Raw genomic sequence first — 25,365 nt, forward strand, 5'->3', positions numbered from 1 at the left:
GCTCAGAAATTGTGTTTTAACTCTAAATTTTATCAACTACTGAAATGTATAATTAACTTCTCTACCTGGAGGTGTGTCTTGGCATGACTTTGTGTTTTCCAAGTGTTTACACCTACAGAAGGAAAGAAAAACCCCATACAGGATTCTGGTTGCATCAGACAGAAATGAAATTTTATTAGAGACATTTTCCTGATTCAGAGCAACCTGAGTCAAAACAGGCTGGATCTGTAAAGCAGCAGTTTGAGTGCTAAGGACCAAAGCTGCAGAGCTTTGTGGGCAGAAGCAGCACAGAGCATGCAGGGCAGGGGGAGAGGTGGCATCTGCATCTCCCAGGAACTGTTCAGAGCATCATCTTTCCTTGGGAGTGTGGGGGATGCAGTGGATTTGGGCCGGTTTCTTTTTGAATGGTATTGTGCTGGAGGATCCTTGATGTAAATTCTTAGTCAAAAGATTTTCTTCCATAACCTGTTTAGAGACAAAACAAGCATAAACTTCATCAGTCCTGGTACTAAATATCCAAGATACCAAGTATCCCCCAGACATTAGGATTATGTGGGAGAGGCCAAAAGCATTCCAAAGCAAAAAGGAAAACTCCAGCATGGCACAAAGTCTGCAGGATTTATGAGATTCTGCAAAGAATGAGTCAGATGGGAAAAGCCAGCTGAGGTTAAACTACAAGATCAGCTGGTATCACCTACAGAATGGAATAGAATGGACTGTGTGCTCTGGAAGTGGAGTTGACCCTTTGCACACAAAGAGGAAAGAATTGTTAGTAATGGTAAATCTAATACTTCCCAGAAATTTTAGTTTATCCTTAGTACTGTTTGCCTCTGGAAGAGTATGTTGGTATAAATTAGTGCATAAATTAGTCAGGATGTGACTGAGAGAGCACTGTGCCCATACCAGAGTTCTCACCTTGGCTTTCACCTCCACTCCTGCAGGACTGGGACTGGGAAGAAGAAGAGTAGGAGTGGGAGCTGCTGATGCCTCCTGAGGTTCTTCCTCCTCCTCCTCCAATGCATCCGCCACCGCTTCCCCCTCCCATTCCTCCACTTCCTCCTCCCATTCCTCCACCACCACTTCCTCCTCCCATTCCTCCTCCACAACTTCCTCCTCCCATTCCTCCTCCCATTCCGCTGCCACCACCTCCATATCCACCACTCATGCCACCACCACCACCTCCTCTTCCTCCTCCAGAATAACCACCACCGCCAATTCTACCACCTCCCATGCCTCCTCCCATTCCTCCTGCTGGGATTCTGCAAAGAGAGAAAAAGAAGGGGAAAAAAAAAGTTAATCAACAGCACTTTGCCATCCAAAAGCCATTCAGCTACAGCTGCTGCCCAGGAGCCAGCACCTCCCTGGGCTGTACTGCTGGTTAGAACCCAGCACTGCACAGCAAAACAACTGAGGCAGTGCCAAAAATTATCCCCTCTTTCAACTACAACTTGAATGCAAGAGCTTTTGCTTTTCCCACATTCTGCCTAGGGATTCCTTGCAATATTTAGCACATACATCACTGTATGGCTCAAAATCAGAAGGAAGAAACTTCAGCTGCTGTTTCAGGCGCCATTTCCAAGAACAAGCTGGCACACTGCATAAGTGAGGCTGAAGTAACTTGAACTTTCAGAAACTTTTATAAAGGTTTGGAAAACTTTGTTTTTTTTTTTTTTTTTTTTTTCTTCTTACAGACTTTTCCTGCCTTTCTACTTCCTGAATTTCCTGGAACCATGTAGGAAAGACATTTTTGTGCTATTCATGTGAACCAGTGAAGGCTTCCTGAAGATCAGGAAAGCCCTGTATCTCTCTCAAGGAAGGTACCAAGCCTGTCACCATGACAATGTGAAGAAAGAGAGAAAGTTAAAAGATATGAACTTTAGTTGGCTCACAGAGTGACATGGCTCCTTTTCACCTATTGAGAGTTTTGTTTGTTTTTCATGACCAATGGGCAGTGTATGTGTCTGTTAAGCAAATGTAAATATTCTGTAAAACTATAAAGGTAACATGTTGCCTTTATAGTTTTACGGAATATTTACATTTGCTTAACAAACAGAACCAGGCTCTCTCACATGAGTTTCCTTGTCCAGTGCCAAACTGGTAGTTCAGAATTAATGTCACAGACATATTTTATGAAGAATCCTTTTGCTAGGATCTTTTTCTCCTGAGAAGCTGAGAGGCCTCAGAAACAAAATGTAAACAATAATTATCTGCTGCTGTGGAATGCAACAGGAGCATCTTTGATTGGTCTCATGTGGGTGTTTTTAATTAATGGCCAATCCCAGTCCAGCTGTCTTGGACTCACTGGTCAGTCACAAGATTTTATTATCATCTCATTTCCTTTCTGTTCCTTGCTAGCCTTCTGATGAAATCCTTTCTTCTATTCTTTCAGTATAGTTTTAGTATATAATTTTCTTTTAATATAATATATATCATAAAATAATAAATCAGCCTTCTGAAACGTGGAGTCAACATTCTCATCTCTTCCCTTGTTGGGGTTGCCTGCAAATTCAATGAATTTCTGCATTAATTTTTCTTCACTTGAGTTACATTCTGAACAGAATGAACTATCTCACACCTGGGAGGCCATTGGCCAAGACAGCTGCATCAGCCTCATTTCAGCACAAAATCTCTTTTGTAAATCCCCACTGTTACATTTCCTGCTGGTGACTGACCAGCAGTTGGGTGTCACACAGTGCTGTGCCCTGTCACTACGTACACAAGGTCCTGCTGCCCCTCCTCCAGGAGTGCCCTGTACTGCTGGATCTCCTGCTCCAGGCGGGTCTTGATGCCCAGGAGCATCTTGTACTCCTCGTTCTGGCTCTCCATCTCACAGCGGATGCTGGCCAGCTCCTCCTCCAGGGGCCCAATCATGCCCTGGATCTGCTGCAGCTGCATGTTGTAACGACGTTCTGTGTCATCCAGGTTGGACTGCAGAGAGTCTATCTGCAAAGGGAAAACAAAGTGCAGGGGTTATGGGAATGTGGTGGTTTCAATTTATTTTTGTGGGAAAACCAGGAGATCTTCACGAATCCTCAGAAAAAAGTGTATCATTGAAGGTAAGTAATGCAATATCCCATTCTCCTTGGATGGATTATTTGCTGGCTGTAGCTCTTCTTCTCACTGTGTCATGGGTGAAGCAAATGCCTTTCCTTACCATGCTGATCTGTGACTGCAGCTCAATTTCCAGACTCTGATATTCACGCCTCAGCTCAGAGATCTGCTGGTTGCTTGATTGTATCTCCTGGCCACTGGTGTGGACTTGTTGATTAACTTCTTCCATCTGAAAAATAACATCCAAAATTGAGGCATTTTTTATGATTAGAAAGCATTGTGGGGTTATCATAAAAATATCAGGAAATTGATTAATAATAATAAAGATTCCATGCAAACTGTTTATTTCTCTCAAACCACTCTGCCAACATCCTGGCTGCTGGAACACAGAGGCTCTACTTGTTTTACCACATAACTGATACTCCAGGACCGACCTGTTGTCAGAAATGGCTTAAAGTAATTGAAAGTTATTGTTTAAATAACACATGATAAGTTGCCTTTCACCAGCTGTAAATAGGTCCAGTACTTTGTCAAGGGTTTAATTAGCAAAGCCTGCCTGTGCTTTACCTTGGTTTCATACCAGCTCTCCACCTCCTTCCGGTTGTTCTCAATGAGCCTCTCGTACTCGCTGCGCATTTCATTCAATTTTTCCATTAAGTTAATGCCAGGAGTAGCATTGACCTCCACATTGACATCTCCACCAGACTGGCCTTGCAGTCCTCTCATTTCCTGAAAAAAAAAAAAATCACAAAAACCTCATGAGGTTCTCAAAGGGTGAAGGTAAGGAGGAATGGCATCAGTTCAAATAAAGGGAAGGAAAAGGATATGTATCCTCACACAGCTCCTGACATCAGCAAAGGGGCCTTCCCTGCCCTGGCCATGGAACAATTCTGGTATTCCCAAGGCTCCAGTGCTCACAGCCAGGCACTGTATGCACTGTGACCCTGGCACTGCCTCCACACGGTTGTAAGGAATTCTATGCAGTGTATACTTTGTGGGAATCTTTTCTTCTCAGTGAGAAATCTCATTGGAGAGACTAAAAATGCTTTCTTTTGACTCCTCCATATAGTCTATCCAATTTTCCTTCCATGAGTTCAGCAAGCAAACTGTAGTTCGTGCTGAAAGCCATTCATCCCTCTGATTTCATGTGTTGACCTGGTGTCTCATGACACCAGCTGTGAGCAGCTATAGCCTCTGCACATCCTCAACATCAAAGCTGGCTTGTGTCAAGTTGGGTGATCAAAACCAGTGGCCAAAACCTGGTTGCTGCTGGTGGAAAAAGTGAGGGGAAATTCATTGAGTTGCCTTTAATCATTGAAGTGTGAAGAAACTTACCTCTTCATGGTTCTTCTTCAGGAAGATCAATTCCTCTTTCAGGGACTCAAACTGTGTCTCCAAGTCAGATCTGGACAGAGTCAGTTGATCCAAAAGTGGACGTAATCCATTGATATCACTTGCCACGCTCTGGTGGAGGGTGTATTCAGTCTCATACCTGAATGACAGACAAGAAAGAGAGTAAAAGTGCTGCCAGACCTCTTTGTTTGGTATCTCAGTTATGGACAGTTCCCATCTTAAATCTCTGGTCAATTCTTGGAAGAAAGAACCCCATTCTCTTTCTGTCTCCAATAGCTGTTTTTGATTTCAATCCAGTTTCTCTCTGTGAGATTTATACCATGATGATTAGGCTTATAAATCTACATGCAAGGATGGAGAAACTTAGAATGGAGTCCCTTAAATGTGTTTCTTTAAGAACTTGTCTGGAGAAAAATAATAATGAAACCCAAAGCAATCCTTCTCAGAATGCTTTTCCCAACAATTCTCTATTCTGTGATTGTAGCCAAAAGTCTCCAGTTTCTACAAAGATTAATTGACAATGGAAACTCATGGGGATAAAGGGAGGCAAAGTGGATGGAACCAGGAAGAGAGTGACTCACTTCAGTCTGAAGTCATCCACAGTCATCCTGGTGTTGTCCATGTCAAGAAGCATCCTGTTAAGATCCACATTGGCACCAACGATCTGAAAGGGAGAGGGCAGGTGTTATTCAGTCAGTTGTCTTTTCAGTCTGATAACAGAGACAAGAAACACCTGTGCGCAAACACCTTGCAGAAGGGATTTATGGCAATGTCAAGCCTTCAAGCCTGACCAGAGCTGCAGGAGCTATTGAGAGAGATGAGTTTATTGCTTCAAGATAAAAGGAAGTGCCTTTACTGTTAAATATCCATTAAAAATACCTTGTTGGAAGGAATAACTAAATTAACTCCTCATGTTCAATACAGAAAAACAAACAAACAACCTCAACCCAACCAACAAAAAACAGTGGGAAAGCAGAATTTCCATTACTTTTGAGAACAGCCATGTTCACACAAGAGATACATGATTGTAAAATGGCTGAGGGCTGGAATGAGACTAACTGCACGTGCTGGCTCATCCTGTATATTCACAAAAACATCCAAGTCATTTGAAATAATAGCATGACACAAGCAAGGATGGAGTCTGCTGTTCAAGAGTGAAAAACGAGCGAGCAGCAGCCCAGCATTGAAGGGAGCATGGCACAGGCCATGTGATGGGGCACTGGTGCTGGTCTGCCAGTGCCCCCAGCAATGCCTCCTGCACCAAATACACATGTGGCAGAGCACACCAACAGCAGCTGGTCCCCATACCACTCTGCTTCTGGCTAAAGCCCAGGAAGGGCGATATCACCCTAAACAGGGGCCTTGTGCTGCATGAGGAAAGCACCATTCCAATAAGAACCTAAGTACATCATACCTGGTTTTGCAGCTCTTCAATTGTCCTGTAATATTGGCTGTAATCCTTGCTCTGAGAGGGAGCTTGGCTTTTGTACCACTCCCTGATCAGCTGCTCAAGTTGAGAATTTTCTTCCTCCAAGCGTCGCACTTTATCCATGTAGGATGCCAGGCGATCGTTGAGATTCTGCATGGTCAGCTTCTCGTTTGTAGAGAGCAAGCCAGAATCCTCCCCAAAGCCCATGCCACCAAAACTGCCTCCTCCATAGCTGCCACCACCACCAAAGCCACCACTACCCCCAAAACCACTAAATCCACCTCCACTGTATCCACCACCTCCATAACCACCTCCCATTCCCCCAAATCCACCCCCTCCTGATCCAAGTCCTCCTCCCATACTTCCACAGCTCATTCCTCCTCCATAACTACCACCACTCATTCTCCCCCCATAGCTACTGCGGCTGATCCTGCCACAGCTGCCGCTGCTAAAGCCCCCCCCATAGCTGCTCCTGGAGCCTCCTCCACCAAAGCTTCTCCCAGAAAAGCCCCCGCTGCCTCCAGAAGAGGTGTATTTTCTTGAGGACACTGAGGAGTATCCACCAGACCTACCCCCTCCACCACCTCCACCACTGCATCTTCCACCACCACCACCACCTCCTCCCCCTCCACTGGTAATTCTGGTGGTGCTGGTCGAAGATTTGGCGCCACAGCTCATGGTGACAGCAGGCAAGAGTCAAACCGCAACCCCAAATTTAGCTGCAGAGCCTGATAAGCTTCAGGACTGCAAGTGTTCATCCCCAGCTCTCTGTATTTATGCATTTGACGCTGGGTGTCACCATCAGGGTGTTTCCTCCTCCCAGGGCATTTACCAAACTTCTTGTTTGTGCCAAGAATAATTTGCTGAACAGTATTTTTGTGCAGCTATCTCAGGCAATCCAGCCCACAGCTGGTCTTCTGAAGCTTGGTTAAGGTTGAACATCTCACTTCTTCTGGGTGACATATTCTTTTCATTTAGTGGTTTCTGGAATAGGTAATTCCTCTGCTAAGGTTTTGTAGCTGCTATTGCTAAAGATTGTTGTTTGTTCTCTTTTGTTCTTTTCAACTTTGTGAATTTCAGATTTTCTACACAGCTTATGTTCCTTTTCTCCCATATGTGGTAGTGCAAGAGTTTTATTAATAGGATTGTGTGACTTGTCTCTGAAGATTGGACTCTTGTATCCCTGCCATCACTTAGAGAACATCTTATTTAATATGAACAGACTATTTCAAACAATGCAGAGAGATTCTTTTTTAAAAATCAAAATCCCTCCTTTGTGAAGAAAGTGCTAGGGCAGCTCACAACCAGCCAAGTCCTAGAATTCAAAAAGAAAAATAATACTGAACTCTTTTCATCAAAGCACTGTTGATCTAAAATGAATGAAGATCAAGGAGGTGTTAATTGTATTATAAAGTCAATTGTGTCCCAATTATAAGTTGTTTTATTTCAGACAATGATTTAAAAACTAGTGTGTGGGAAGACTTTTTATCATTTAATATAAAGCAGCTCGCTCTCTCTATTGTTAATGTGTCATATATTGTAGGTGATAAAGTAATTATATCTACTGTTCTTAAAGCAAAGATCCTTGAGATTAAAATAGCATCCTGAGAGAAAAGCTGAAAGACTTTTTACACAAATTAGTAGAAATCAGACAGTTGAGACCACAAAAGAAATGACCCCACACTTTGGTGTTGCCCAAAGCTGACCCTGGATGGAAGGGTTTCCATCCTGACTAGGTGGGTTGGATGCCAAAGCCGAGTGTCTGAAGGCAGATGTGCAAACAGCACAACACCAGCATTTGTGTCTTGCTATAGATGGACCCAAACTGTCCCCAGTTTGCCCAGGAGAACGTGCACAATTTCCCAGTGACAGTTCTGTTTTGTCTGAAATGTCTTCATTGCCTGCCCTCCTCTCTGTGGGGTTATGGAGCCTTTAATGACTGTAGGCAGTTATGAAATGCAGCAATCTCCCCAAACCTCAGGTGCAGGAGCACAGGGCTCACCCAAGGAACTGCCATTTGTGCTCTGTTGTCCTTCTCCCAGCCAAGACCTCTTGGAGATGACAATGCAGCACAGTCCTTGCTTTCCAAAGGCTGCCTTGGTGGGGTGTTGATTGTAAATTCAGGATTGTTTAACATTTCCTGACCACAACCTTTGTCCTGCCATGTCTGTGCCAGCATTGCTCTATTGCTGCTTATGCAATTGCTTTCAAAACCTCCCGATTTTATCTTGCTATTTGATCTCTCAATGGCTGAAAGATGATGAAAGATTCCGAGCACTTTGGTGATGGAATAATTTCTCCTGATTCTCAGCTGTAGGCTGGTAGTGACACCTCAGCAGCATAAACAGTTTCTGGGCTTTAGCACAGTCTGTTATTGGTGCAGAAAGAGGGAGTTTACTACAGGCAAAATGGTTTTTCTTTTTTTGTGCTGTTTTGCCTCTGGGTCTGGGTAATGCTGCTTTGCTCAGTGGGACCCTTTGTCACAAACTCTGCTCTGGTGAGTAAAATTGATTATTGTGTTCAAATTCCCATCAGTGATTCCAGGGATATTCCTTAGACATGCTTTTCACAGTCAAGACAGAAGATCTGTGGGTTTGTTAGTGACAGCAAATGGAAAATTCCCCAGAATTATTAAAGAAAGAGTAAAAAAAGAGCAAAAAAAATTGCCAAAATCATATCTTAATCTGTTCATTTATCTTCTGACAACCACATTATTTCCTATTTTATTTACTGATGTCTTTTTCCATATGTAACTATTCATAGCAGGGATTTATCCATATGGAAGAGTTCTTCTGATAAGGGCAAGTTTTATTTCTTGGAAAATACTTTAAGGCTTGGAAAATACTTTAAAAAATAACAACAGTGAATGGAAAGAAATATTCAAACCACTAAGGGTGGAGAACTTTCACTCACCTTGATATTTCATTTTAGCTTTTTATTGTTACCACTCTTTGTATGTAAAGGAGGATCATAAATCACAGATTTTGCCTATAGATCTAAGGTAACTTTTAAGTCACAAGCTCAAAGGATTTTTGTCTTTAGCATTGTTGCTATTTCATTTTTGTTAGTACACCTTGGTTTATAGGAACCCTGCTGGCCATGAGGCTGGGCCATATTCCTGTGTATTCCTGGAGCTGAGAACTGCCCTTGGCATGTTTGGTTTCTGTCACAGTCAGGTGAACTATGAATCCTTCATCCTCCTCTAAATTTCCACACACTGAATTCCCTCCTGGCTGATTTTTAAACACTTTTTGATTATTAAATATTTGGCTGTGCAAATACTTGTAAACCAGAGAAGATCTGTTCTGTGGACAGAATGAATTAGAAGAGCCTTTAAAGATTTTTGTTCCCTGATGCTTTTCTCTAATATATTATATGGATGATGTACATGTATGGATTACCCAAAAAGGAACCATCAGGTTTAGGACCATCTCTGATCTCTTTCCCATATGTGATGGACACATTCCACAGCACAGTGGAATGTTCTGAATGCACAGCCTCTGCTCAGGCTCAGCCCAGCCATGTTCCTTCACTCTTACTCTCTTATTGTTCTCCTTTTAATCAGGCCTCTCTGATCCATATCAAAGAACTGACTTCCAATCACCAGAGTGATGACAAACCCTGGGAGCAGCCCATGCTGCAGAGCTGGGACACTTTTCCAACAGGCTGGAGCTGCTGCATTCCAAACAGACCTGGAGAAAATGTGTTCTCTCTTTTGTACCTGTGTGCTGAAAAATGGAAACATTTCCCCTTAATTCAATGTCATTCTGCTGCCTCAGGCAACTACCAGAGTTTCTTTTCATCTATTTCATGACCTCTTCCTATCATTCTTCACAGAAATTTTTAGAAGAAGAGAGGTGCTGTTTTCACCTCAGAGATGGTGCTCGCTCCTCCTTCCTGCTTCAGCTCAGAATGTTCTAGTGAAATCACTGTTGTTTCTGAAGAAATTTAGATTAGACCAAGTAAAGCAAACAAGAACCCCTGAGGCAGCAGTGGGTTTGCCTGTGAAGTTTAAAACTTCCAGCACTCTCTCAGCACAACCTTTTGTGCAGGATAACCTGGACCCTCCATGCAAGGAGGCTGATGGGAAGAACAGCTGTTCCTCAGATCCTAAAAATGCACACGTGGGCTTTGCCATGTAGCTGTGAGAGCTGTGGGTCAGGGTGTGTGTGCCCCACACCTTGGGACACTTTGCAGACTGCTAATTCCCTCCTGGCAGCTGTCAGTGTTTCTAGCAGTTTCTGAGCCACAATCAGAGTGGTCCCACTGTCATTTCCCCAGTCTCCTACAGGGTGAAGGCAGTTAGATTGGAATAATTCCTTTTGTTGGTAGCAAAACAGAACAGCTGGAGGGCATGGTCAGAATACCAAGGTTCCTGCCTCTCTCTGAGGTTCAGATCTCTCAGTCCATTTGAGCTGTGCAGCCTCAGAGCTGTGGGCACCCACACCTGGCTGGCTCTACTCAGTGCAGGGTCCTGTGAGATGGCACACGGAGAGTGGCACTGCTGTGGCACTTTCTGCTCATATGGGGTGGGGAAGGAGGACATCCATGGCATCAGCTCTCCTTGCAGCATAGCAAGGGAGGAAGGCCCTGCTGGGCTGAGCTCTGCAGAGGATTTACACACTCAGGGAGAGCCCAGGTGGGCTCTGCCTTCCCCCACAGCACAGTGACATGAGGTACCTGCTGTACTCATTCTGCAGCCCATGAAGATGACCTGGGTAGCATTTGGCAATTAGCAGGGCTGGCAATGAATGCTCAACAAAAGAGACATCAGGCAATTTGGAAATGACATCTGTGCTTTCAAATGGACACATGGATTGCTTGGGAGCTCTGAAGCCAAACACAGGAGTGTGTGCACATTGCTTTTTGCCTAAGGTTGCTCTGAAGGTCTTGTCCCAACAGGTACCACAATTATCTTCTCAGAGCACTAATAGGAGCACCAGATAAGTATCCGAATTGCAACACTTTGTGCTCATAAAATTAAAGCCTATTATGCTGATTAATGACTAATGAGATGCATGCAAATAAAAAGAGCCAAGTTCTCTTCACTCCTCAGTATTGCTGCTGCCCCACTTTGAGCCTGCCTGAAGCTTTGACACCTGACACTACAATGTTTGTATTTTTTACTCCTGCTTTGCAGTGGTTTGAGTTTTCCAGCTCTGTTCCTCCATGTAAGCTTGTTTTCTCAGTAAGCAAGTGGCAGTGATAACCCAGATGCAGATTTTGTAATCCAGAATATAAAAAGGAAAGAGTCCTTAAAACTGGCTTTTTCTTCTGGGGTCTGGTAGGAAACCATCTCATTTTAGTCTGCTTTTTGTCTGTAATGAGTGCTAATGCCATGATTAAGTAGGGATTTTTGAGAGTTTCTTGGTGGTTTGTATTTATTTTGTCACATACCATAGCATGCAATAAACCATATTAGGAAGCTGATTTACATTGTAGAAGATGCAAATTCATTAAATGTATAAACATTATAAAAACATATTGTTAAGAAAGCCACAGATTTTAGATAAGGAAAAGACAGTTCAATCAATGCTGAGTAGCAAAAGCAGTAGTAGTAGTATATTATTTATCCCTGTGGCTCAGAAATTGTTACTGATTGTAACATAGCAAAATAAGCATTTAAATCAGCAGCAGAAGTGCACTGAGTATTGCAACATGCTGCACCCTGGTACGTGTCTGTGCTCAGCACTGGGTTCTCAGCCCCTGAGCTGCCTCACTGCCCTTCCCACACTCCAAATTCCAGTTTCTGCTTTGCTCCTCCAGGGGTCAGTTCAGGAGAATTTCTTCTGCAGGGTTAAATTCAGAGATGCCTGATAAACAGCAGTAAAATACTAAAAGTAAGTTATATTTTTGGAAAGAAGGACAGGAGCAAGAGTTGTCAGTGGTACCACAGTGGCAGAGAGCAGTGAAGTCCAGCATGGACAGGCTGCTCCTCTGAGTAAATCATGTCCAACCACCCCAACAGCCTCCTGGGTGTGAGGCCAGAGGCCAGGGGATGGCCTGTAAATCACCATGGGACAGCCAGCGAGCAGGCACTGAGCAGCAACGTTTTTGAGGTTAACCTGGCAGGCTCTTAGGGGAGGTATGAGAAGCAGGGCTCCTGGATTGGGAGAATTCCTTAATTTGGGCTGCAAATTGAGTACCCTGAACAGACAGGTCTGAGAAATAGCTGTCACCACCTGCCAGAGGTGGAAAACGAGCAGAGCAAGTGGAGAAAGTAGGCTCAGGGGACAGGTAGCAAAACAGGGACAAGTGTGATGTGATGCTGCAAGGGGTTAAAAATGATGAAGGTGATTTTAGGGTGGGAGTTGGGGGTATCCTGGCAAACAATCCCCACCATTGCTGTGGTGTCAGGCCAGGTGCATCAGCACGTGCTTGTGTGTGCAGGAGTCCTTCATGCAGGTGAGCTGGTTCCTCCAGTCCCCAGAGGGACACTGGTCAGGAAAAAAATTCAGATTTTTTTTTGTTTTCCAATAATAATTCATGGCTGAGAGCCCAGCACAAGGCAACACTGTGAATCACTGGCACAGATCTGCCTGGAACTCAGGAGTTTAGGATTCCTGTTCCCACGGTCTCCCACTCAATCTGGGTTTCCCAACATTCTCCCGTGAGTGTTGCCTTCCTCAGAGGGAAAAAAACAAACCTCTTGGTTGTAAAACTGAGAGAGAAGGACTCTTAGAGTGATTGTTCTGTTTGGGCTGAAGCAGGGGAGGGGAGAAGTGCACAAGGGAAAGGATGTATCTGTGAGCAGGTGTTGTGTAAAATACAACATAATATACAAATATACCTAATATACAAATAACCCTCTGAGATATTTTCAAGTGAAATTCCCAACAGAGCTCATATTTTAAAGAGGTTTTATAGAGAATAGTCAGTTCCTTAAACCCACCCTCTTGTCCCTGATAGAAGTCAATAGCAGAAGGGTTTTTACTGATTTTTCCCTCAACAGAGCATTGTTCCTGGCAGTGCAGACTGCAAAGTTTTGCCCGGTGAGTCTTAAGTGGTGAATATGTTCCTGAAGACTTTGGGTCTTATGGGTAACCTGATACATCATTGTGTATTCCACAGGTAGGTCCTGATATTTATAACTGATTCAAACAAAAATCTCTGCTAGAGGAACTTGGACTAGACACAGCTTTCTGGTTGCATCAGAGAGAAACAAAGATTTATTAGCATTTATTCCACAGGAGCACCAATCACAGTAGAGATTGACTCAGGTAACAGTGATTTGGGGCAGAAACACAGATGGAAGAAGCAGACAGGACATGCAGAGAGCTCTGAAGAGCCCCTGGAGTGAGCAGAGTTGAGTTAGTTGGACAAGTGTTCACTCCTGCTTGTGGCAGGGGATGTATCAGCCTTGCTCAGTAGAGTCTTGCTTGGTCCAAAGGCCTCACTGGGAGGTTGTGCAGTGGAAGATGCTGGTCTTGCTCATCACTCCTCAACCTTTCTAAAACTCCCTGTTGAAAGATGGAGGAAAGCAAGATTTTTTTTTAAAGAATTCAGCATTTTTAACCTTATGTTGCTTCCTAAGTATCACCTGTGCAGTTCTCAATGCACCAGGGTTGTTCCCAGACTTCTGGAAAGGTCTAGACAGTGCCAGACCTGAGTTTGTACAGTGTGTGTGCAGATTTAGCAATTAACTACCTGGATCTGCTTCTGTTCTCAGCCATGGCAGTGCAAATCACTTTAATTTAGTGTGGCTGCAGCACTACAAACCAAATACAGGTGAACTTAGAACCTGCATTTGTGTGTGTACAGATATTTACAGCAGATTTGTATAAGTTAAAGAGAGATGGCACATAATATGCTTTAATCTTGCCTACCAAATATTAATATATGTTGAAGTGTTGCAGGGGCAGAAGGGATGTTTGATCAGAGGAATAAATTTTTGCAGAGGAGTTTGCAAAGCCTGTATAGGAATTTTTTAAAAACTACAGCTCATCTACACCAAATCTTACCAAATAATCTAATCTTACCAAATAATCTTCCTCATGACACAATTCCTTTTGTCCTGAATTCAGGACAAAATCCTCCTGAATTCACTGCCTTGTTTTCAGCATCAGAAGTGTCTGTGCAGTGTTCCTACTGCCTGCACTGATGGCTTCAGGCCCTTTGGGTGAGAGCCAGCTCTCATGTCATGACTGTCAGTCTGCAATGGAAACTGTTTTGGGACAGAGCCTGACTGAACCTGGTCATTATAAGGAGTAAATGCAAACCTCAAAGTAGGACTATTTTCCATCGTTTCATAGAAAATCAAAAGTAGAATTGAATCTTTCTAAAAATTTCATCTTCCTGCTCATTTTCACTGCTTTCAGGCTTTTGCCTGAGGTGCTGCCTGGACCTGGACCCTTACCCCGTCTCATGTGTTTTATGGCTTCCGACACTTCCTCCATGGTTGCTCCTCTCTCCAAAGTTTTATTTCCTTCCAGGCAGAGCTTCATGTTTTCAACACTTCCTGGAACCAGAGCCAGGAAGTCAGATATGGATCAGACCCTTTGGTCACTCTCCATCTTTTGCTGCTTCAGTATTTTGCAGCCAATGCCCCTTGTATTTTAAATGTCTTGAGTGTTCCAATTATTCTACCCTGATTTAAATAACCCCTGCTTAATGCCAGTCACATTTCTAACTTCTGACTTTCCTAATTCCCTGCATACTTTGGATTTGGCACCATTGTCCCTTTTCCCCCTCCATTTCCTCTTTTCACCCATCCTCTGACACAACTCTTCGTGCCATCCTTCATGTGCTCATGTTGATTTGTCGCTGTCTAAGAACCAATGTCAGAGTGGCCTTAAAACAAGACTGGGAAAAAATAGCAAAAATATTTCCAGGAAGGAAACTGTTAAATCCTTTCCTGCTATTCAGAGAGAATTGTGGATTGCAGGATGTATTTTTTAATTCCATTTTTACCTGGGCTTTCACAAGAGTCGCCAGGCTGGGACTGGGAAGATGAAGAGCGGGAGAGGCAGGATTTACCCCCTCCTCCTCCTCCACTGCCACTTCCTCCACCTGAAGTTTTACCACAGGTTCCTCCTCCTGTTCTTCCTCCACTCCCTCCTCCTCCACTTTCAGAAGAGGAAGATCTTCCATAGGATCCTCCGGTTTTTCCTCCACCTGAGGACCAACAGCTTCCTCCTCCACTACTTCCTCCATGACCTCCTCCTCCTGAAGATCCACTACTTCCTCCATGACCTCCTCCTCCTGAAGATCCACCACCAGCTCCTCCCTGTGAAGTGCTGTAAGGAGGAAGGGGTGTGTTATTTCTTTCTTACCTTTCATTTTCCCAAATAATGGCACTTCCTGATGTGCCATCACTTCCTGATGGTACTTAGGGGAAGAAATGGCAAATTACAATTCTAAACACTTTTGTACAAGTACAGCTTTGCATGCTGCCAGCCAAGATTTAGATTCCATATGAATTCTTGTGCTTCTAGATATGTTGATGATTAATCCCTTGCACCAGTTCCTAATACAAATATTACTGATTCCTCTTTCCCTGATGGCATTGACAGAAAGGTAATTAATTGATGTCTGTACCTAATGCCCTGCTGCCCCTCCTGCAGCAGTGCCCTGTACTGCTGGATCTCCTGCTCCAGGCGGGTCTTGATGCCCAGGAGCATCTTGTACTCCTCGTTCTGGCTCTCCATCTCACAGCGGATGCTGGCCAGCTCCTCCTCCAGGGGCCCGATCATGCCCTGGATCTGCTGCAGCTGCATGTTGTAACGACGTTCTGTGTCATCCAGGCTGGACTGCAGAGAGTCTATCTGCAAAGGGAAAACAAAGTGCAGGGGTTATGGGAATGGGGCAGGATTAGATCATTCTCATGCCCAACATGAGAGAAGTCCCACATGGTGTCATATAGAATTTGCAGGCAAGCCCGAAGAGGGGAGAGAAATGATGCATCTGACTCCATCTTATCAGAAGACTAACTTTTATATTTATTATATTATTCCACACTATATTTTATAACATAGCATAGAATAATATAATAAATAAAACAATATAACATAATTCTATAATATATTTTATAATATAATATTTATCATATTATTCTCTACTATATTACATTATATTACATTACATCTAAACTGAACCTGCCAAGCACTCAACTCTGCACACGCTGCACAGAATCTCATGACTATCAGTGACAGTCCTGACACACACACACGCACACCTGGCCCTGATAGGCAAAGGAAACAAAATTCTATCATTTTGGGTAAACAAAAATGCATATTGCATATTGCATGGATGCATATTGCATCCATATTGCATCTACTTTTGCACAAACACAGGCACTGCAAATGATAAGAATTGTTCTTCCTTTCTCTGAGGTTCAGGGAAAGTGAAACCCAGAAATACTCTTGGGAAGAATTGTGCCTTGCTTTTCTCTGTGAAGAGAAATGTGGCCACAGTGTCAGATGTGCCAAGGATCCTCACTGGCTCTCACAGCTGCCATCCTGGCATTCCAGCAGCTCCTGGGTTCTTTGCATGTCAGGGGATGAGGAGCAGTTGTTACCTACCGTGCTGATCTGTGACTGCAGCTCAATTTCCAGGCTCTGAAATTCACGTCTCAGCACAGAGATCTGTTGGTTGCTTGATTCTATTTCCTGGCCACTTGAGTGGACTTGTTGACTCACTTCTTCCATCTGAAAAATGAATGTAGGGAATTGCAGTTTCTGAGTTTTCCTTACAGTGCTGACATGGCAGTTTATAATGGGACCATCTGGAACACTACAATTTGCAGAAGGGCCACTGGTAGAATGGGGCTGTTAAACTTGCTTGTGTGGCTCTGCCAGAGCAATCCAAGCCCACTTGTGATTTACTTCATTTTGACCAAAGGGACTCTACTGTTATTTTGTAAAATCAATGGATGTTGTGTTATTCCTTTACAGGAAGTTCTTACCAAGAGCTGTCAGCATTTACCTTGCTTTCGTACCACTTCTCAACCTCTGCACGGTTTTTCTGAATAATAGCTTCGTATTCTTGCCTCATCTCATTCAGTTTTTTCAGCAGATCCTCTCCTGGAGCAGTGTTTATCTGCACATTCACATCCCCATTGGACTGGGATTGCAGCTGTTTCATTTCCTGCAGAGAAAACCCAGGCCCAAGGACAATGAACACAAATGGAGCCTTTCAACAACATATATATATATTTATAGATATATGACAGTAATTCCTACCCAACAATTCATAATTGTTCACTCTGTAGTGAGGGTAGAATGTGTTTGGAATCTTTTGTCCCCCCCCAACACAGCTGTGGGTGCAGCAGTTCCATCCAGAACTCCCATATATATATTTATATTTGTATGTATACATATTTTTTTAATATGTATATATTTGGAAGGTTTGTGTTGCAGTTATTTAGCCTTGACTTTCCAGTCATTGCTTGTTGAGGGGGCTGAGCTCAGGGGCACCCTGGAGCAGCCTGGCCGTGCCCCTTGGTCAGTGCTGGATGTCAGCATCCCCCATCTCCAGTGTGCATTTCAAGGAGATGGCTCTTACCTCCTCGTGGTTCTTCTTGAGGTCGATGATCTCCTCCTTCAGAGACTCAAACTGCATTTCCAGGTCTGTCTTGGCCAGGGTCAGGTTGTCCAGCAGGGGTCTCAGGCTGTTGAGGTCTCCCTCCACGTTCTGCCGGAGCCCGGTCTCCATCTCGTACCTGTGCCAGGGGCAGGCAGAGAGGTCAGCCCTGCTCCTGGCACCCCAGCCCTGCTCCTCACTGACATTGTTTATGGAAAATTCACCTAGTCCAGAGTCAGTGGCTGCTTTCTGCGTCTGTGCTTTGGAGCTTGCAGCATCTCTCAGCCATCAGAATTAGGAGATCATCAGCCAATACTTAATAATATTACTTAATAACATAAAATTATTATTCTTTATACTAAATAAATACAAAGTTTAATATTACTATCAAACTTTAGTATTAAAATGTGTTCTGTGGTCTCTTTCATCCTCTCTTCTTAGTACAACTCTGTGCAGATTTCATCTCTCTGGTTAACCTGACCTTCAGTGACAGAAAATCCCAATTTTTATTTTCTTTAAAATAAAACTTTTTGTACACTCTGGCTCTGCAGCCATAGGCAGCATTCCCATCAAAGATCATTCTAGGAATACTGAAAAATTTGAAGTTTCACAAATTATTTCAGTTGTGCTGCCATGGAAACAGGAGAAAGCCAAGTCCCTGTGGATTGATATTTGTTTATGGAATGAATCTGTGAAACTAAGTTCAGGAAAGCAGGAGGAAGGAAGTCAGTGCCTGTAAAAGAGCAATATATATTTACTTTATTCTAAAGTCTTCTGCAGTCATCTTTGTATTATCCAGGTCCAAAAGTACCTTGTGGGTTTCCACAGCTGCAGCCACAATCTAGAAGAGACACAAAATGTTAGGAAAACATTTCCTGTGAATCTCTCAGTCTGTCAGTGCTTCAACTTCTCCTGCAAAGAACATCCTACCTGCTTCTGAAGATCTTCAATTTGTCCATAATAGTGGCTGTAGTCCTTTGGGCCAATGGGACCTTGCTTCTGGTACCACTCCCTAATTAACTGTTCAAGGTGAGCATTTTCCTTTTCCAAATTCCTGACTGTGTCCATGTAGGAAGCCAGGCGTTCATTAAGGCTCTGCATGGTCAGCTTCTCATCGTAGGAGAGAATTCCCACATTCCCTCCAGGAAAGCCACCACTGCCAAAGCTGCCACCACTGAAAGCAGCCCCACCTCCCCCAAAGCCCCCAAAGCCACTCCCAGACCTGAAGCCCGTTCCCATGCTGCTGTGGCCCATTCCCCCTCCATAACATGCACCCCCCAGTCTCCCTCCACAGCTGCTGCTGCTCATTCCTCCTCCATAGCTACTGCGCCTGCCATAACCACTTCCTCCACCACAGCTGCTCCTGGAGCTTCCTCCACCACAACTGCTGCCAGAAAACCTGCCACCACCACTGGTCCTGGAGGTGACTGTCCTCGAGGAGGCCAAGGAATGAGAGCTGCCCCCTCCACCCCCTCCACCGCTGCTCCCCCGCAGGCAGCTCTTCAGGGGCTGCTTGGAGCCACAGCTCATAGTGGCAGCAGCAAATAACTCAGGTGAAAAGTCAAAGCTGGTCCTACAGTTGTTCTGGAATCATAGCTCCAAGTTCCAGCCAGCCTCCTCTGCATTTATACCTGAGACAGTGGGTGTCACCGTGGAAGGGAGTACCCGCTTTCCATGTGTGGTTGCAAGCTCTAATTTGCCAAAGGAGATGCTTGGCAGTGGCAGGAAGCTTAACCCTTCCTCTAAGTGTTTGTGACCATTTGTTTATTAGCACAAAACATGTAATTTCTGTTGGGTGGCTCTGAATTAAGGAGATCTCTGTTGAGATTTAGTGCACTGGCTGACAGTCATCCCAAACAAACTCATCCCACTCACCTCGTCCTGGTCACAGCCCTCTCAGCACAACACCACACTGCCACAGTCCACTACAGCAGTGGATGCTCCCATCTCTCTTCCAATGCTCAGATATTTGTCAAGCAATTCTGTCAGATTTTTTTATAACTAGCTGAGATTTTCATAGCTTTATCATTATCCTATGCTGTATACTCCTAATTTGCAATCCTTTATTACCTTTGGAAAGCCCACTGCAGGATGCATGTTGTAGGTACACAGAACCACTCTGGCTTATTTGTAATACCTCATAAAAACTCAGTGAATAATGGCAAATATCACATGGCAGCAATTATTTCAATCATACCTCTATAATTGGGTTTTATAAATAACAAATTAATTATGAAAAATGGTATCACACCAACTGCAGAACTGCTCTGTGTCAGGCTGAGGGAAGGAAATGTGGCAAGTTGTTGCAGGGAAAAACCCTTGCTTGGACCAAGTGCAGGTACAGGATGGTTGAGAGACCTGGGAAAGCTTTGAGGTTTTGGGCTGGTCTCTCCTGACGTGGCTGGGAGTGTCATTGGTCATGTTCCTGAAGGGGATTCAGAATTTTATCAGGATGTTTTCCCTATGCAGCATAAATACGATACTTGGAGGAGAAAGGTGAAATTCCTGGTTTGGGGATTAAGTCAATAAACTACATCAAAGCAGCATTTTTCCTTCAGATTTGGTTTCCATTCACAGACACAGCATGACCAAATGTAGGAAATATTTGCTATCTTCAATTTTCTTCTTTTAAGATTGTATCTTTGCCCAATGCAGTGGATAGTTCAGCTGTACATCTGCCCTGTGAGCTCTTACAGCACCCTGAGCCTCAGACTGTGACATTTTTCCCCTGGGTACCTCTCACCCCTCTCCTCCTGCCCAGGTACCTCATCCTTGGCAAATCCCAGTCTGTTACCTTGTAGGTGGAACTGTGATACCCAATTTCCTGTATTGATTTGGGATATTACTGTTTTCTCACTCAGCCTTTGTGGTGGTGCTTGTTGCTGATTAAGTTTTGTTTGTTACAGCAACTGTTTATGGAAACAGCTTTTGGTAGAGGCCCCTCCCAGCACACCCTGGCCCACGCAGAGGACATGCCTCACGTTCCACCTGCTGCTCCACTTCATCTCTGAAACATCTGAGGGAGCAAAGCCTCCCCTGCATTGTAGAAATTTAAATGGCTCACCTCAATACTCAGTGGAGTCTGGGGGATCATTTTCTGCAGTGAGAAATCCTTTTCTCCCAAAGGGAATGAAATTCTCTTGTATACTTGCAGCTACTTTGGCTCAAGAAGCACTTGGATTATGTCCCATTTAACTGATGGAGAGACATGGGAACAAATCCATGTTGTTCTGTATAATCCTGCAGAAAGGGTTTGGTTTGTTTTTTAAACCTGGAAGGATGTTTATTCCATCTTCTGTATCAGTAGTTCCTTTTAGGAAAACCAACCTTCCTGTCTTCCCTTAACAAAATAACATTTTTGGATGGTTTGAAAATCAGAGAGGATGCTTGTGTGCAATTTCATAGCTTCATTTTTAACACATGAAAGGAAGATTTCTTGCCATTTTCCCCCTAGAACTTGTGCTGGCAATGTACTCCAAGAGTGAAACTTAGCTCCTTAAAACTGAAGAAGCCTGACAGTTCCATCATGTCTGGAAATCCTGGCCAGGATCAGAGATAGAAGTTACAGAACAAATGGTTCCTGAAAGGAATGTTTTATTTCAGAGCTGCTATAAGGTGGAAGCTGGTTTATGAGGTGGTAATTTTCTCTGCAGTTCTGTCTCAGAGTATTGTCTAGGCCCTTGCAACACACTGAGCTTCCTGGGTGATCTTAGATAATGTTTCCAGCAAAATCCAGAGATGCTGCTGAAGTGCATCTGGAGGGCTGGGAAACCTTCACATAAAAGTGATTGCAATAAACTTCAGGAACTGGAAGGATCCCTGGCAGTACCTGTGAAATGGGACAGTGAAATGTTACAGAATCTGTGGGGCTGGTGCTGCTCACTGCAGCAGAGCCAAAAACTGGGATGGAGAGATGGGGGTTTGGGGGATGTGGAGGAGGAGAAGGAGGTGGAGGCAGGTGGCTCCACAGTTGTTTGCAATGAGGCCTCTCCCTTTTCCTGTGATGAAACAGTTATGAGCTCTGCCCAAAGAGGAGGATGGACTATTTAAGCCTGAGCTCCTGGCAAAGGGGAGGATGGACTATTTAAGCCTGAGCAGCTCACCCAGTGCCGGCAGGAATCCTCCTGGGATGGGCAGGAATTCACTCAGCATTTCAATGGCTGCATTCCCCTGTGCTCTGCAGATTGGCTGAAGCAGAGACTGAATTTTTTCCTTTGGGAGTGTGGCAGCAGGAAGGGGCTGGGGCTGTGGGTGAGCACACACCAGCTCCTTTCAGCCCCCAGGACGACCTTCCCCAGCTCCACACTCTCCCCACACTGTTGTGTTTGGGAGAAACCACCAAGGCTGCTGAGCACAGTTGTGGGATCACAGCTGGACTGTTGTCCCCCTTTCTGGTGCTTCACTGGTGTCCTTTTCCATCCTTCCTGCTTCTGGTCAGGTCTTGTTAGAAAATTCAATTTTTATATGCTGCTACACAGAGAAAACCTATGAAATATTTACCTGGGGAATATGACTCATTCTCATAATTATATGTTATAAAATAACTCCCTTTATATGATCATCAGGCAGTTTTATTATCACCAGGTAATCCCATAGGATTTCTCCAGAGTAGAAAAGAAAGCCAGGCTGTGCAGTGTGACTGTGTTGAAGGATGAACATCATTCTTATTTGTACTCAGCTCTTCATTCCAGTGAGCTTCAGCTGCCTGACACTTAGCATTAAGCTGTACTCTTCCCCATTAAAATTTAAATGATGAGGATCTTTTTCTTATCCAATAAAAAACTAGATGTTTGAAAATGGAAAAATCTGATTTAGATCAGTTGTAATGCATTAGAGCTCATTCACGTTTGTTTCATTAGTGGATTAACTGAGACTTCTAAGCAAAAAGTAATTCCTCCCCAAAAATTCATAATTGTTCACTCTGTAGTGAGGGTACAATGTGTTTGGAATCTTTTGTCCCCCCACTAACACAGCTGTGGGTGCCTGGCAGCAGTTCCCTCCTAAAATATTTGAGGTTGAAAATGCTCAGTTCCAACAATTTCCCACAAAAAGTGTGATTTTCTAGAAATGTGATTTTGTAATTAGAAATAATTCTGTCAAAAGATGGTGCCTCATCATTCTCCAGGCGTGGGGTTCCTAACCACTGTGCTTGGGTTTGTTCCCACAACCCAAAACACACAGCATTGTTTTAGATCTCAATGATATTCTGTGAAAATCATCTGCAAGTGGTGGCCTTGGCAGGGCTGGACTCGAGGATCTTAGAGGGATTTTCCAACCTTAATGATTCTGTGAATTCCTTATGCCAAAAACTATTTAGGCTCTTTTTAAGCAAAGGGGTTTAAAATATCTGTTTTGAAGTGATAAAGTCCCCACCTCTCCTGAACTATTCTGCAAGACAGGGTGTAATCTTGGTGTCCACCCACACCCCAAGGTGTGTGGTCACAGGGAATATCCCTGGAATCTGTCCTGGTGTGTCCAATGGGCCTAATGCAGCACGTCCAGCCACTGGCCAGTTAAAGCTGGACTTGGCATGGACAGGTGACCTGCTGCCCTCTGGGAAGGGCAGTCAGGAGAGTCCAGTCGTGCAAAAATCCCTCCTTTAGCAAAAGCATAATTCCTGCCTACATTCTACCTGATCTGTTACTCATTCACTATTGCAGAGCCGAGCAGTGATGAAACATTAAAGAGCACCTTCAAAAGCTCCACCACCCAACAGAGCGATGGTGGTTGTGATAAGAGCAGTAATTAGGTGAGTCAGAGCTGTAAGAGACTTTCAGAGCACAAACCCTTTGGTTTGGAGCTGCTTCATTGTGGGTCTAAACTGCCCCCGGCCCAGCTCTCTCTCTGGGGTCTCAGCTGCTGCTCCGTAGGCAAGACCCTCATTAGCAAAGGGTCATTACAGCACATTTACAACCCCTGAGGAGACCCTGACTTTCACTGTGCTCCCACCTAACGACACAATGCAAAATACTGCGGTGCTGTTTGGAAAACAAACAGCTATTAACAAACTGGTGAGCGAGTTTCAGTCTGGCGCCCATCCCACGCACCCGACACGGGAGAACACCTGGGATGTGCGGGAGGCAGGGGGACCTGCAGCATCCCTGCAGTCACCTGCAAAACCGGGTCACAGCAGCCTCACTGAGAGTGTGACCACTAAATTCCGGCGGAGCTGGAGCAGGATGCCAGGGCTGGCAGCGCGTTCCGTGGTCTGGGCACTGGGGTGTCCCCAGCACATCCCGCAGTCACCGCTTCACACGCCTGGAAGGGTCCGAGCCGAGCCCCCGGCGCTGCCTCTGCCGCGGGCAGCTCGGTGGGAGCCGAGTGCCCTCTAGAGAGCACCTGCAGCACAGGGCCGGCATCATTCACCTGCATCTCCAAAAATCTCCAAATATCCCGTGTGCTGACACGTACAATGTCGGGATCCCTCGGCATGGTGCGCTCGGTGGCACAGAGGGAGCGCTGCCCACCCGGGGGGCTGGACAGGGCTGAAATTGCTGCAGATCGTGGATCAATGCGGTTTTATATAATTTTAATTACATATTATTGTACTTCTGTTGGATAGGCTAACAGCAACTACTTCTATTTAGCCACAGTCGGGATTAGCTCTCCATTGATAAGCGTCTCTGGCCCCCTCAGGAAAATGTAAGCTCGGTTTTAAGCAGTCTCAGACCTTGCTCTCAGGTTACACCGTGTTTACACACCTGGGGCAGAGCAGGGACGGACAGGCTGGGGACAGGGCAGGGCTCGGCACCAGGACACTGACAAGTCAGTGTTTCCTTGGGATCTGCCAGCTGGGAACAGCTGACACCTGATGGGGAGAGCTGGGAAGTGCCAGGATTTCCCAGGCACTTTCTCCATTTCCTTGTTTTTCAGCACAAGAAGCATTTGCAGTCAGTCAGGATTACTAATTATTCCAGCTTCTCTTAAATTTTAAGTGATTTTAAATACAGAAATACAGTGTTAACGGCAAACCTCTGCTTCCAAAAACTGGACAGTTTTTGGATTGGCCAATTTGCCCTGTATTCTCAGGCATGCTCAATGTCTCTGGGGAAAACAAATAAAATAAAATCAACCCAATCTAGGTATTTTAAATTTCTCTTTCCTCTGGGAAAAACAACCAAACCCAACCCAGTGTAAATATTTTCACAGGTTCTTCAGGTTGGTATTTCATCCTGTGGTACAAGAGGGGCAGTGCCGATGGAGCAGAAGGTGAAAAGTCAGATGCCAAATTCCCAGGATTTTAGTTTCGATGAGCATCTGCCTCTCGCTCACGGAGGATCTGATTCACGCTGTTCTGCTGGGAGGAACGAGCAGCAGCTCCGGGGCGTTGTTCAAGGGTTTGGGCAGCTGCAGGGAGAAATTCCAGTTTGGGAAGAGCAGGGGGAGACCCTGACCCTGGCCCGGCCCCACGGAGGTGCAGCGCTGCCGGCAGGAACCCCGGTTCCTCCCCTGTCGAGATGAGCATCTGAGCATCTCCGGTCGGGAGCGCCCGTCCCCGCCGCCTCCCGGCCGCCAGGGATCACTCTTGTCCCTTCTCCGCTTCCTCACAGCCAAAATTTCCTCCCTCCCTTTGCCGCTTCTCTGCTCCCGGCTTGTTGCAGCGCAGGAACCGGCCAGAGCAGACGCTGAAATGCTCCTTTGCACGCGTGTGGCACCGTCAGGAGCGGGACTTTGGGAAATATATTTGCCTTTATGTTTCAAATGTTTTTTAATTTCTAAACAAAGGAGTCCTAAATATTCCATAGGTGTTTAGGTGTGAGAAATCTTTGTACTATGTCACATAAGGTACAAAACCGGCTTCCAGGCCATCACCTCTTTCCGTCCTGTGGGTGTCTCTGCACAGCTGTGGATGTCCAACCACCCCTTGGCTGTCTGAAGAGCAGAGGAGCTGAGAACGTCTCCCATCTCAGCACCCTGCTGACAGGGGCACTGTCCCCACAGGGTCCCCTCCCCGGGCCGTGGTTTGACACAGAGGTGGCGCTGCTCTGCCGAGGGACAGCCCCCTACTCGGA

The 25,365-nt window shown here is 44.9% G+C and overlaps 2 protein-coding genes and 1 long non-coding RNA gene across 3 annotated transcripts; 1 reads left to right on the forward strand and 2 right to left on the reverse strand.

Annotated features, from left to right (window-relative positions):
* Positions 1 to 143: 143 nt before the first annotated feature.
* LOC103821607 (keratin, type I cytoskeletal 17-like) lies at positions 144 to 6,589 on the reverse strand. Its single transcript, XM_009096519.4, has 8 exons — positions 5,819 to 6,589; positions 4,986 to 5,068; positions 4,387 to 4,543; positions 3,619 to 3,780; positions 3,155 to 3,280; positions 2,717 to 2,943; positions 916 to 1,259; positions 144 to 465 (listed from the first exon to the last, which is right to left on the reverse strand). The coding sequence occupies exons 1-8, from the start codon at positions 6,509 to 6,511 to the stop codon at positions 440 to 442; spliced, it is 1,818 nt and encodes a 605-aa protein (XP_009094767.1). The 5' UTR covers positions 6,512 to 6,589; the 3' UTR covers positions 144 to 439.
* A 1,610-nt stretch (positions 6,590 to 8,199) lies between these two features.
* Positions 8,200 to 25,270, forward strand: LOC127060876 (uncharacterized). The gene is made up of 3 exons (XR_007780248.1): positions 8,200 to 8,330; positions 23,014 to 23,102; positions 24,503 to 25,270. It is a non-coding gene; the product is annotated as an uncharacterized LOC127060876 (long non-coding RNA).
* Positions 12,973 to 18,967, reverse strand: LOC103821742 (keratin, type I cytoskeletal 15-like). The gene is made up of 9 exons (XM_018921468.3): positions 18,284 to 18,967; positions 18,112 to 18,194; positions 17,336 to 17,492; positions 16,757 to 16,918; positions 16,354 to 16,479; positions 15,371 to 15,597; positions 14,744 to 15,069; positions 14,190 to 14,291; positions 12,973 to 13,293 (listed from the first exon to the last, which is right to left on the reverse strand). Exons 1-9 carry the CDS (start codon positions 18,881 to 18,883, stop codon positions 13,268 to 13,270), a joined length of 1,809 nt encoding a protein of 602 aa, XP_018777013.1. The 5' UTR covers positions 18,884 to 18,967; the 3' UTR covers positions 12,973 to 13,267.
* Positions 25,271 to 25,365: the final 95 nt, after the last annotated feature.

Source organism: Serinus canaria, chromosome 27 (genome assembly GCF_022539315.1).
Source record: "Serinus canaria isolate serCan28SL12 chromosome 27, serCan2020, whole genome shotgun sequence".
Taxonomy (NCBI): domain Eukaryota; kingdom Metazoa; phylum Chordata; class Aves; order Passeriformes; family Fringillidae; genus Serinus; species Serinus canaria.